Below are 13805 nucleotides of genomic sequence, written 5' to 3'. Positions count from 1 at the left end.
GGCTCAGACTGCGGCTGTGCAATGAGAAACAGGAAAGAGTTAACATCTCCCCCACCACCTCCTCCATGCACTCCCAACACAGTCAATTATCGAGATGGAAATGTGATTGATCTTGTTGCAGGTGGACAAAAGACCTCGGTTAAATAATGACAAATGTTCTCCTCAGCAATCCTCACTTGATTTTGTCAGGCAGGCTGTCTTTGAGACTCGCTAAGAACACATGTAATCCCTCAAGTCTCAGGCTTATTGATTTCAAAAGGCCGATGCATTTCAACAAGGACCACAATCAATAACCACAGCTGTCTTGGACAATATAAAAGTCTTTAATCATAAATAACTGAATCAGATGTTAATGGATGGGTTTCACAGCGGCAGTCAAGTTGTGTCAGCATCATTGATGAATAAGGTGATTAGTGATTTGAGAAGGAGTACATTGACATTCATGAGGACCAGGTCATTTGTGCATGAATGATGAAAAGTACAGTGTGAATGAAAGACACAAGGAAAAATAGCCTACAATGAACAAACCTGATCATTTCAGTCATTTCCTCTTTCCTTTATTCCGTTTTATAATGGCTTTTATCTGTTTTTACAAATTGACTCTTTGTTTGCTTTCTTGTCAAGAGTTAGATGAGAATATTGATACCACTCTGAGACATGAACGTGGTCTCAATCTTCTAATCTAACTCTCGGTAAGAAAACAAATAAATGTATTCCCCAAAATGTCGAACTCCTTTACAACGTACGTTACTTCTCTAAGCATACTCAACCTCTACAACATTCAAACAATATGCACAGCTTTTTACGACTATTCCCACAATGTGCCAAGGCAACATTTTAATACAGAGGACTTGACTTCAGACTGTGTTATTCATCTACATTTTGTCCCCTTCTCCCTGTTAGATTAATTGAATAGGGCAAAGGCAATGACATCCATACAGGAGGAACAACCATAAAGGGCAAAGAGGGACTGATAAAAGAGGGAGAGACAGGCGGCACGACACACTGTAAAAACCAAAGGCCTCTGTTAGGGACTCACGCGGGGAAACTGAGGCAGCAGCAGCGTGGAAATGTAGACATCAGAGAAAGGGACATCAAAAATATAACGTCTCAGGTGCAGTTCTAAATCAATGTGCTGTGGTGCTGTAGGCACACTGAAGCTCTTTTTATAATATGCTGTAAACTACACTATACATAAAGAAGATCTTTGTATGTGCAGTACATTCTGTCTCTACCACAGGTGAACAGTGTAAACGCTGTGACAATTTGAGCTGACAAACGACTTGTAAAAGACACTACTGTACATGAAATCCCTTAGTATCAATGTAGCTGATAACCGGTGACACAGCTTGGCAACTAGTGGGCGTCATTTTTAAAGAAACAGACAGGAACAGTAAACAGTAAGCTTGTGTTCAGGCATGGTGAAAGAAGTCCCTGTTTTTATGCGACTGAGCAGTTGAGACTACACAAACACACAGGCATGGAAAGCGTTTTGTGTAATGCGGAAAGAACATCTCTTGAATCTCAAGTGTTTAACATTGGCCTATTTCCACCCTCGTCTAGGGCCCTGGGGAGTGGAGGATGTTGTACATTCATTAGAAGAGAGAGCTGTCATAAAAATCTGTTGAAAAAAAAAAGAAGAGAGAGCTGTCAAGAGCCTGGCTGACAAATGACCTTGGCCCTCAATGCCCGCCCAGCTGTAATGTGTTTTTTCATGGGGACTCTGTGCTGGTGATATTTTATATTTTTCTGATTGTCAACAGATTTCATAGGGAAAAGACTACAACAATGAATTGATCCTTCCTACAAATATACAGCCATAACATAACCTTTGCCTGATATAGCTTATTCCTCTGTAGCCCTCCATTGTTTAAAAATGATTAAACACACAATGAGTCACACCGTTGTACTAGGTGACATTTTCCTCCATGATGATGGACATGGGCATTGTAGATTATTTTTAGTCCCATATGCACTATTCATTCCTGACTACTTTAAGGTACATTTGCTAAAAACTACAGTGCCCGGGAAAATAATAATTAATATGTAACAATATATATTATGTTTTTACCTTGACTTTTTTCTTCAGTGGGAAGAATGGGCTTGGTGCTGAGTGCCACATAAAACCAAAACCCGAAACAGGAATGTCATACCGGCTCAGACGTCACCCGTGTCAACAAGGACAGGACGCAAGGTCAGCGGGGGGATATCATCCCCCCTAGAATCCGAGGTTGGGTACAGAGCCCCAAGAAAAGACAGGCTTAACACAAGGGCAGCTGAAAGTAAAGGGCAGCTGAGTTGAGAGAGATGATCATAAGTGAGCTGGATACCTGGAGACCACCTGGTCGATTAACAAGGCTAAGAGAAGGAGTATCATAGAAGATGTGATGTGATGAAGATGTTTTCACTGAAACCAACAAATTGATATACACAGCCAAGCATCTCCAGTGATCCTAGAGATGCTTGGCTACAAAATGAACATAGTACCCTGCATGGAGAAGGCAGCTAAAAGCTAAGATCAAGATCGGAGGGATGAGGAAAGCGGGTCTAGGAAGTTCACCAAACTGTCCATACCAGAGGTAGTTGTGATAGATGTAGCAGCAACATCAAGAAATAGGAACATGAGAGGCAGAAAACATACCAAGGGCTTAAATCGGAGCTAAAGATGATGTGGAATGTGAAGGCAACAGTGGTTCCAGTGGTAATCGCAGCACTCGGGGCTGTAACCCCCAAACTGGGGGAGTGGCTTCAACAAATACTGCGCAGAACCCTCAGGCTCCCAGGCCTCTGGTAGAGAAACCGAGCTTGTGGGGATTTTTATTTTTATATATATAGTCTCTTCATGGGACTTGTTGACAATAAGAAAAATACAGCAAAGCACCAGCTTTATCCATAAAGGATTACATACAGAAGAACAAAGTTCACAATAAAGTGTGATACATCATTTATAAAATAGATTGTAATAGAATCAGTTACAAAACAAAGTCAATAAACTGTAAGAAAATGAGGGACGATAAAACACAACCACCACCTCAGCCTCTCTTTAAATGTTTCCTTTTTTCACAATTTTTTGCAACTGAACATAATTTAATGAGATGTTTTTTTTTGTTTTTGCTGTTACACAATAGATCGCATTTCATGTTGTGGGATAAGAACAGTGTGACTTCCGAGAAAGATTGCAAAGACTTGTGTGAATTACCCAGAAGCACTAGAATCAGAGCTCTTCAGGGGGAAAACAACATGCTGCAGAGAGAGCATGAGAGCGAGAGAGAGAGATCCTCTAAGTATCATGACTCATATGCTGATGTTACACAATCAGTCTGGGGCACAAGTTAAGTGACAACACCAGGTACGACCTGGTTGATGCACTCAGGACATTTGGGATGTTGATTAAAACACTCTTGATTTAACTTAGTTATTAGCATTTAGACTCATCATTAAAACAGTGTCATTTTCCATCTCTTTAGTTGCAGCAGGTCCCTGATTGAAATCAATTCTATTTTCAATAACCCTTTGATGTTCTGTGATGCATTAACAGGAATGTGTTTGTTGCTTTCTGCGAAACTCTCTCGGTCTCTCTAACTTTCTGCCTCTGCCACACAATGAATCATTGATGGCTTCTGAGAGAAATAACTGAGCAGTAATTATTATTGCAGAGGGCTGTTGGGAATGTGTGTGTGTCTGTATGTGTGTGTGTCTGTGTGTGTGTGTGTGTGTGTGTGTGTGTGTGTGTGTGTGTGTGTGTGTGTGTGTGTGTGTCCCAGACAGTTAGTTAGTTATTTGGTTGGGTCCCCTTTCTCCTCCTGAGAAAGAAAGAGAACGTTCCAGTGCCGTCACCAAGAAGCCAAGATGGTTGTCACAATGCCCGTTGCTGCCACCCAGAGCCAGTCACAGGGTGGATGTTTGTCTGCTCCGATGCCTACATTTTTTTACATTTTGTTTTTGCAGAGTGAAGGGTGATGATGGATGCCGTATGCAGACCTCTGCTGTGCGTCCCTGAGTCACTGTGCCACCCATGACTCCATGAGGCAGTGTCCTCAGATCCCCGGCAAGCTGTCCACATCCTTGCTTAATGACAGTGTTAAAGCCATTATTCAGTGTGTGGTGAGCCAGAATAGGAGCACTTACATGCTCTCTGCTTGTAATATGAGTGTCTATAGCTGAATGAATATGCAGGATCCTGTTGAGACAAAGGACAGAGTCATTGACTTTCATGTGAGTCATTGTACCAGCTTCACTTTAAGAGACAAAATACAGAAGAGCAGGTGATGAGCTGAACAAGCAGCCTAGTTTTTAAAGTACCTGTGTTGTGTTCCCTTCAGTATCTGCTAGTCTGCAAGAGGGGGGAAACAGAATCAGTGCCCGGATATTTATAGGACAATTATTTAACAAATTTCATGTTCTTGTGTTTCCGTCTCAATGTCAAGACACACATGCACTCTTCCCAGCAGTTTGAACTGGAAGACCTCAGTGGAAAAAAGAGTCAGTAATCGTTGTGCAAGAGGATAAGAAAATGAATCAATTCATTATTATGTTTACCTCAATGAGCTTTTAGGACAAACATGAGACAAAAAACACAAGACACAAGAGAAAAGAGAAAAGCCTTCAGGACTGCAAAACACAACAGCGAAGGTAGCAGTTTGTTTCTTAATACTGGTCACATTACAAAATGCAATGCCACTTTTCATATTGGTTCCATAGCTCTGTCAGAGAGGCAGTTAAGTAAGTCAACAACTGTGACAGACTGAGAGATGGAATATGAAAATCAGTAACATGCAACACTTAATAATAAAGCTGATAGGAATAGTAAGGTGTACAGAAGCCCTGAGAGAAAGCCTCTTGTTGTCGAAATAACGATTACAACAACAAACACTAAAAAACAATTAGAAAAAATTTGGCTGAAAAACTAAATCTCACTTGCTGCTCATGGCTTTTGTAAAGGTGAAGTAAAATTCCTTTATTGACTACACCATAGTCAAAAAAAATGTTGTGTACTATATTCATCTTCACAGGTATGAAAACCCAAACTATAATAGTAAAGGGAATGCTTCTCATTAAGATTCAGTAAAAATAAAGGTCAAATAAAACAATAATGCTGTAGGCAGACAGGCTCGTGGTTTCATGGGGTGGTGGCTCAGCCACTAGGGATTATTTCTCTATGCCCTGAACTGCTTAACTACAAGCTGCTCATCAGAGTTCCAGAATATGAAATGTACAGTACTAGTGTTGAAGATGTTTACCTTTACATGTGGACTTGGACTGACTGGCAGCCACAGTGGTCAGGTCTGCTGGTAGACCTACATATACGCCACCATAGTTCCTGACAGAGGAGGAGTGGAATGTAGCAATTAAAAGACATAAGGGTTTTAATTATGCTGTGGTGGTTCTCAATTGCATACAGTTTCTAATGTTCAATGTGTTTTTTTTTTCATAAATAGACTGATATGTTGGACTTGTGTTAAGACATTTAAAAACATTTTTTTTACTTTCAAAAGAATTAATAACTTGGTGGCCCCCCTGCAGTAACTCTGAGGACCCCCTAGGGGTCTGGGACCTCCTGTTGAAGATCTCTGGTCTATGGTTTAAATGTGATAGTGGTAGGTTTTGGCTGTTAGCTATGGACAAAGCAAAGGGCCCTACCTACTGTACCAACACCAATCTTGCTAACATAGACACCCCAACACCCATTACATAATCATATTAAGATGCTTGATATATACAGATACAAATAATTGGCATTAATCATATCTTAAAACAAAAAAAAAATCATAACATCTGTTCTATTAAGGTGTCTCACAAGCCAACAGTGTGACAGTAAGCCAACATGCACAATACCAGAACAGTATTTTGTTATTGCATACTACAAAAGTGTATTTAAATGAGTAAAATGTATCCACCTGCACCATACAAACTAAAAGTGAAGAAATAATTATAAAGAAAGACAATTATTTGAAGAAAATACCTTCTTTTCTCATCGTCTCCCAAAGGATCTTCTGTCCTGATTGAGAGAAAAAGCACAGGTCAGGAGCACAGAGGACAACAAACAAACATGAGTACAGTACACAGATGAGAAACATTAAATAAATACTTAATCCTCAAAATGATCATTTGCATATCAATTACTCACCCTGTGTTACCTTAAATTCTTGAAACTAAAATGTGTTTCTCACATGCCTCCACGGTGAATGGAGATTCTTCATTCACCGTGGAGGCATGTGAGAAACACGTTTTCTTCCGTTAAGCACTGGACTGTGAAAGTGCATTTGCTCATTTGAAGAGCTCTTTTGGGAATTCTGCTAATCTACGAGTTCAGGCCAAACTGCCAATTTTTGTTTTAGGTCTGGAACAAGGCTACTGCCAACCAATTTCCAATTAGTTAAGTTTTTAGGGGTTTTGTTCTTGTTTGTTTGTTTTTTAAGGGCTGACATGACGCTCCACCACCTAATTCACTGGTATTTTTCCAACAGTGTAAACAAAATAATTACTCTTTTGGGGTGTGTGTGTGTGTGTGTGTGTGTGTGTGTGTGTGTGTGTGTGTGTGTGTGTGTGTGTGTGTGCGTGTGTGCGTGATATGTTGTTGTGTAGTACAGTCTTAGAAACCGTTAGTGAGTCAATGGTGTGCTGCTGTCAGCTCTCATGGGTCCTGTGCTGGCTGCTGAGATGATTATCAAGGAGTAAACAACACACATACACACACACACACAAACACACACACACACACACACACACACACACACTCCCTTATTCCAGGAAATGCTTTGGAAATGCTGCTCCTCCCAGAGCTTTGATAACTGTTGATGGCAAAGGACAACCTGTTTTCTACTGTACGTGACATTTCACAGACAAATTTAAGTGAATTTTCTAAAGCTGGAACAAATCAATTTGTTTTTACCAAAAGAGTGGTTAAGCAAGAGTCTGTGTGCACCTGTTTAATGGTCAAGTATCTATTTATTTCTTTTATAGTCAATCGCTTTTATTACAGTGAAGTCTGTGTTTTTCAGTATTGATATTCTGGTATTTTGTTAAGCAGAGATGAGCCAACTTTCAAGTAAATTAAAGATTTTACTGCATTTATCAGTAAGTTCAGTGTTGAGTTTGTCTATCTTCAATATACAACATACCAAAAATATGTAGTCACTGCAGCAGGGACGTGTACTGAGTCACGTGACTTTGTTTATATTCTCACACACGGAGCACCACAAGCCCTTCTGCCTTCACGTGAGTTTTTAAAGTTATGGAGATTATGACAAATGCCCTGTGAATAGTAACCCAAAAAATTCACTTGAGCTTTGAATAAAGTGCAGCTTCAGCTTGTAACGTTTGCATCACGTTGTGCAGCATTGCCTTATATTAACGTAAAATGCTACGTTATCAACCAAAGCTAGTGACATAACTTATGTTGCAGCAGCAGGGGTGTTACCTTTATTCCCAGACAAGACACATGTGTAAATCCCAAACTCGCTTGTTTCTTAAGTCTACTGTATCAGTGAAGCAAATTGTACACATTGTTGTAGCAACATCTGCACATAAAAAGCCAAATCTTGTACATGCACATATCCAAAGAGCTGACATAATATTACAATATAAACATTAAATGGTATTCTTAATTATATTTATGCTTGAAAGGGACCTGAATTTCAATATTAAAGCTGTTCCATCTATGTTAAAATGCATGCATGAAAAACAAAACCAACAACAACAACAACAACAACAACAACAACAACAACAACAAAGTGTTGAGTTTCAAAACTTTATATAATGTAAAATGTGAAAGCAATGTTTTAAAAAACTCTCAAAGGCCCAATCCGTCACTGTAATGTCAGTGTAGACATAAATACTTTGCTACAACGAATACTGCATGAATTCTACGTGGGTAGATGAATGAAGCTCTATTGAGGCATAGTTAGAAAATGACTGATGTACTTACACATCCTTGGACACTTCTGCTGGCCCTGAAAACAGATGAAAAGACCAGATTCAATTAATCTTCATAATGAAAAGTAGTGTTACCTCACTAACAAAGACCACCATTCAAAAGCCATGGAATGTATGCTGTAGTATGGAACCATACTTATGAACAACAATGACGGCTTCCACTATTTTATGTCCTTGGAGGCCCTAAGCCCTGATAGTGGAGATAGTAAGAGGGGAGGGACAGGTCAGGCTTTATCCCAGCAATGTAAATCTCTTGACATAGAGACTAGGGCAGTAGAGACAGGGACATGTGAGGCTTCAGTAAGTGGAGAATCTACAGTAGACCACCTTTTGAAAGGCTGAATGTCTCTCTCCCTCTGTTTGTTGCATTCTCCTATCCTTATGAATGATGTGCTTCAGTTTTGGTTCTTGTGTGTTTGTGTAGCCTGTCCTCTTTTCAGGTTACATGGTGGAGATAAGGTCGTGTGGCTCAGGCACTAGCTGTTTGCCAACATCTGGAAGCTGCTTTACATCCTCCTGGATCAATTTTTTTCATCTTCACATTTTATGTATTGTTTGTGTATGGATTGTCTATACTATGATTTTAGTATGTGGGTTATTCTGTACACATAACATGTATTGCATTGCTAAAAATTATATATCTTATTTTGTGTTTTTTTCATGTACCTGATGTAGCAAAAAATGCCTCAATGTCTATTTAGGCGTACAAGCCTATTCTTAGTTTATTTTGACACAAATATTCTGCATCCCTATATTGGCCTTTAAAGATAAACAAAACAAAAAAAAATACATACAAATAGCACAAAATACAAACAATAATAATATCAAATTACCATTACAATTTTAAAGACAGGATTTATACTTCAGTGTAATATTTTAAGGGCATTGCCACTTAATGCCAAGTCAATTTGAGTGCCTAAGTTTGCAGTATATAATGGTTTTTAGTATTTACTGTAGGCTACTCAAACTCTCTAAATCAATTCACAACTTGCCTTTGAAGTGTGACAGAGGACATGTAAACTGATACAAGGCATACAGTGTGAAATGACTTGATTCCAAATGACACCTGTTCTCGTGCTTATCCCAATACTGTTTGAGTATTTTATGATCCAACAAAAGCTCATTCCTTGCTGAACCACAGGCCGTCCGCTAAACTTGATTTCAATCTAAATGAGATCACAATGCATTCATTTGGAGGATAATCTAACATCCTGCTTGAACGTACAGTATCATATTAATAGCGGGAGAATGAAAGTCTCAATTTTACCCTTCAATTCTTTTTTCATGCCATTTTCCATTAGTGTAGAAATGTACCTTCAAAAAGAACACTACACGAATAAGATGGAAGCTGGATAATCTACATTTTACAGAAAGACAGTGAATTCCATCCTATTAAAAGGAGTGGAGGGGAGTTTTTTTCACTGTAAATGTTTGAGTCTGGTGACATGACACAGGGGTCTATTCAGTAGCCTGACAAAAGCTCATTCATGTCCAAGGGTGCACATCTGTGATATAGAGTGCACCGAGGCGGTCATTTGAGTTTGGTAAGCTTGAAATTTAAAACATTCTCGTATGACTTGAATCTTGACTTTGAAGCTAAGAACTTAGAATAAATGACAATATTTACAATAGCTTCTTACTGTATTATCATTATTTATCTGGTTATACATCAGCCTGCACTTATGGTTGCCCACAGGAATAGTTACAGTTGTTATTATGTAAATCTTATAACTGCTATATCTATTAAAGATGCAGTAGGTAAGACTTATAACACTAACTTTCTGTCATATTTGCTGAAACTGACCCTACAACTACATGAAGCAGGTAATGAAAAAAAAAATCTGGCTCCTCTGGCACCACCTACAGCCTGTAGTGCAATTTGCAAAAATCCAACGCTCCCTGTTCAGATGCGCCAATCATGGCCAGGGGGGGTGTCTAACTGCGTGTCAATCACTGCTCATGCACACGCATTCATTCTCCCTTGTGGGGGGAGGGGCTTAGGAGACCATTTGGGCTTTAGCAGAAAGGGGGGGGGAGTGACTGAGAAGTTGTCGATGTTCAAATTCTTTGGCTAAAGCCTGGATCTTCACAATCCTACCTACAGCACCTTTAACAACTACATTATATCATGTTAATAATGTTAGCAAGTAAATAAACACTACAACATATAAATGTGTAGTGACACAATTATACATCTCCAGTTAAGGATAATATAAAACAGGAGATACTGTTATCTAAACTGGACAGAATAGAATAGTGTGGGAACATTGGATTGTGTTTCCTACCACCGCTAGGGACACTAGTTCCTCCTGTGGGTCATATTAGAGGGTAGGAATAAACAACCTATATCTTTGTGTGCTTTGGATGACTTGTTGAGTATTTAATATTATTACAGGAGTTATAGTTGGCGATTAATAGACAACTGTATCTGCTTACACCTACATTATAGTGTGTTCTAAGCCATTATTACATGTTTATATTAAACTGCTTATAGATGATAAGCAGGTTGGTGATAAAATAGTGTTACCAAATAAACACTTAAACATAAAACACAAATGTATAGTGACAAAATTATATTATAAAATAAAATAAAATAGGGGACTTCTATCTTAATTCTACAGAACACGATAGTGTGGGGAAACAGTGTCCTTTAACTCTGGCCTGGTGTCAGCTGGCATGGACAACTACAGTGCAACCATTAGTCCATATTTGTCAAAGTGACAGGATTTCACACGTCCTTGTCATTGTGCTGAACGCTGACCTCAAAGGACCAGAAAAAGACCTGCTGCACTGAAATAAACACAGCTGCTGGTTTTCATAGACAAACAAGCCACGCGCTTACGACAAACCCAGACACCTACTTAGATGTTGTTTACAGACAAAGTAACCTTAAACGTAAAGCAAATGATAACACTGGGTCGTGTTTCCCATTAGTAGTCTGTGGTTCTGTTAACATGCCTGGCAAGCACTGATTAGGTACCTGCAAGCACACACACACTCACACGCACGCACGCACAGACACACACACACACACACACACACACACACACACACACACACACACACACACACACACACACACACACACACTCAAACACACAACATACTGCTTTAATGGGCAGCGGTGGTGAGGTAATCCTGCAGATACTTCAATCTAATTATTACCTCAATTTGACTGTGGTGCCCAGAGATTTGTTCAGTATAATTTAAAACAGGTATTGTATCAGGATAAATTACTCGTGTTATATATTACACATATACATAACCACGCAATCCAGTATTTCTCCATTCAAATGTGTCCTTCAGGCTTCATGAATCAAACCTGATTGACAAAGGCGGGTGAATGTCACTAATGCTGCTTGCCTTTTTTACTCAAAATCCATGGAAACTAGCACAAACACACCAAGAGAGAAGAAAAACCAAGAAAAACCCATTAAAAAAACTGAGCTACTGTATGGAGGACTTGCTTTTGTGTCAATGTAGACCTTAGCATTGTAATAACAGTATCAAAGCGTAACATTCCTTAGGCTTCTACTCTGGTGTCTTATACTAGAATATGGGAGACCCTTCATGATCGACCCACCACCCATAGCTTTCGGAGACCACTGCATGCATACACACACACTACAGAGTGGGAGCCTGTATGCCGCAAACTGATGAACATTGGTTGGTAAAAATGAATAAGTTTTACAGTCATTTATTTTGAGACACAAACAAATATCATGCTATAAGGCTTTCTATTTATTTATTTTATTTTATGATTTTTTATTTATGAATGAAATCAAGACACTGAGAGGCTCACAGATAATACACACACATATGGACACATCTGAGGACATATGGACACATCTGAAGACATATGTTAAATCCAAGGCTAACCCAACACACTTCATTTACATTCAAAACACACTCTCCCCTTGGTGCAGATACAGTGACAATTCTCTCCCTCATACTCTCACCTATTATCAAACACACACACACACACACACACACACACATACATATATATATATATATATATATATATATATATATATATATAGATTATAGATGCACACATACACATTCCTTAAAACATGTATTCCCTAAAAATACTTACCTTCTGAGGTGTTGGTGGCTGAGGAATTGCCACAACCCATTTTGCATCGATGCAGCCACCGTCCAAGCAGAGCAGAGATGCTTAAGAAGAAGACGGAGGAGGAGGAAAGGACGGAAACCCAAAACACATCGGGAGAGGGGGGAGAAAGTGAGGAAGAAGGTCATAGAAATGTCTCCCACTGTAACACAGGGATCTCCTTTGGTCGTGTTCCCCTCCCTTCGCTTCAGTCTTGCACTGAGACTGAAGTGAAAGCATGTAGACAGAGGCTTTTATACACACACACACACACACACACACACACACACACACACACACACACACACAAAGAGAGAGGACGAGAGAGAGGGGAGAGAAAGATGCTATGCCCTTACATGATTTGCTCTTTTCCTCCACCCTGACATGGTTGCCCGGGAAACCGGGGAAAAGGAGGCGGAGGGTGGGGTGAGACTCAACCAATAGGGATCTCCATATTTTTTTCAAAGGTGGAAAAAAAATGAAATGCATTTAAGGGGCATCAGTATATCAGCTTGTGTGTGTGTGTGTGTGTGTGTGTGTGTGTGTGTGTGTGTGTGTGTGTGTGTTTGTGTGTGACATCCTGTAAAATCCTCAAATTGTCTTTGCATGCTCGAACATAGAGGACCTTTATTCATGCTTTTTCAAAAACAGACATACACGCAGACACATGTACACACTTTGCCAACTTGCTTGATCTCCTGACAAGCGATGAGCTGAGAAAACCTTGAACAGTCTTGTAATGAAACCACGAGGGTCACGCTTAGGTCAAGACCCCAATAAATTCCAATTCAGTCACGCTGTTGTGCACTCTGACAAGACTAGTGTAGTCATATGAGTGAAGTTTAGACTGCCGGATGCATTTCATTAGCACTCACCACCAGTGAAAATAACTCTCAAAGTGAGTGGTGTTATGAAATCTGCGTGGCTGACAGTTAAGATTTTTAAATTCTTATGAGAAATTTTTATTGACACATGCTCCGTCTCTGACAAAGCCTCCAAACAAAAATCCGAATTTCTGTGCTACACACAGACAGGTTAATTGTTCACTCAACAGTAGAGTTAGGCTACAGGATGAGCACAATTTGTACAGAAAAGTTGGTTTTCCACAGATGTATAAGATAAGATACTGTTCGATCCACCTCAAATGAATAGTTTCACTTTTTTTTGGGAAATACACTTATTAAGAACTGGATACAGCGTTCGAGGCAGAGCCCCGTTCATTCCTATGAGAGTTGCTCAGTGGCAGATGAAGCCTTCATGGATCCAAAAATTACCCGGGTGATCGGCGCTGTTTCCGCATTGTGTGGCCCATAAATCAGGCGCACTATGACCTCCACTGGCTTAATTGTGTGGCTCTTCTAGACTTTACCAATGTTATCGGACCGAATGGATCAAATTCTGTAAAGGGCATCACATGACGGGCCGGGAGTTGCAATTCCACTGTTTGGCCGCTATGTTCAATTTGCTTCAAAGCCCAGCGCACTTCTTGGGGGCCTGTTGTATATTATACCAAATTTGTTCGATGACTCGTTATGTGGGTACATTCTAGAAGTTTTGTGCTTTTGCATACGCACCCTAGCGGCAGCAAATTTAATTTGCAGCCAGGGGGGGTCTAGGCACTCTCCGTTGACTTGCGAGCTGGAAAAACCAAACTCTAGTCAAGCCAATCACATTGTGTATAGAGTCGGTGGGCGGGCTTATGACTGCTGCTACTGCTGCTGGGATCAGCGGTCTCCTGGAAGACTTAGAGTTGAGC

The 13805-nt window shown here is 39.9% G+C and overlaps 1 protein-coding gene across 1 annotated transcript; it reads right to left on the bottom strand.

Annotated features, from left to right (window-relative positions):
- Positions 1–307: 307 nt before the first annotated feature.
- c25h12orf75 (chromosome 25 C12orf75 homolog) lies at positions 308–12341 on the bottom strand. Its single transcript, XM_028585419.1, has 6 exons — positions 12035–12341; positions 7928–7952; positions 5963–5998; positions 5241–5320; positions 4303–4333; positions 308–4180 (listed from the first exon to the last, which is right to left on the bottom strand). Exons 1-5 carry the CDS (start codon positions 12072–12074, stop codon positions 4329–4331), a joined length of 186 nt encoding a protein of 61 aa, XP_028441220.1. The 5' UTR covers positions 12075–12341; the 3' UTR covers positions 308–4180; positions 4303–4328.
- Positions 12342–13805: the final 1464 nt, after the last annotated feature.

Source organism: Perca flavescens, chromosome 8, assembly GCF_004354835.1.
Source record: "Perca flavescens isolate YP-PL-M2 chromosome 8, PFLA_1.0, whole genome shotgun sequence".
NCBI classification, from domain to species: Eukaryota; Metazoa; Chordata; class Actinopteri; order Perciformes; family Percidae; genus Perca; species Perca flavescens.
Note: the sequence above shows the minus strand (reverse complement) of the source record. Positions and strands in the feature narration are given on the sequence as shown.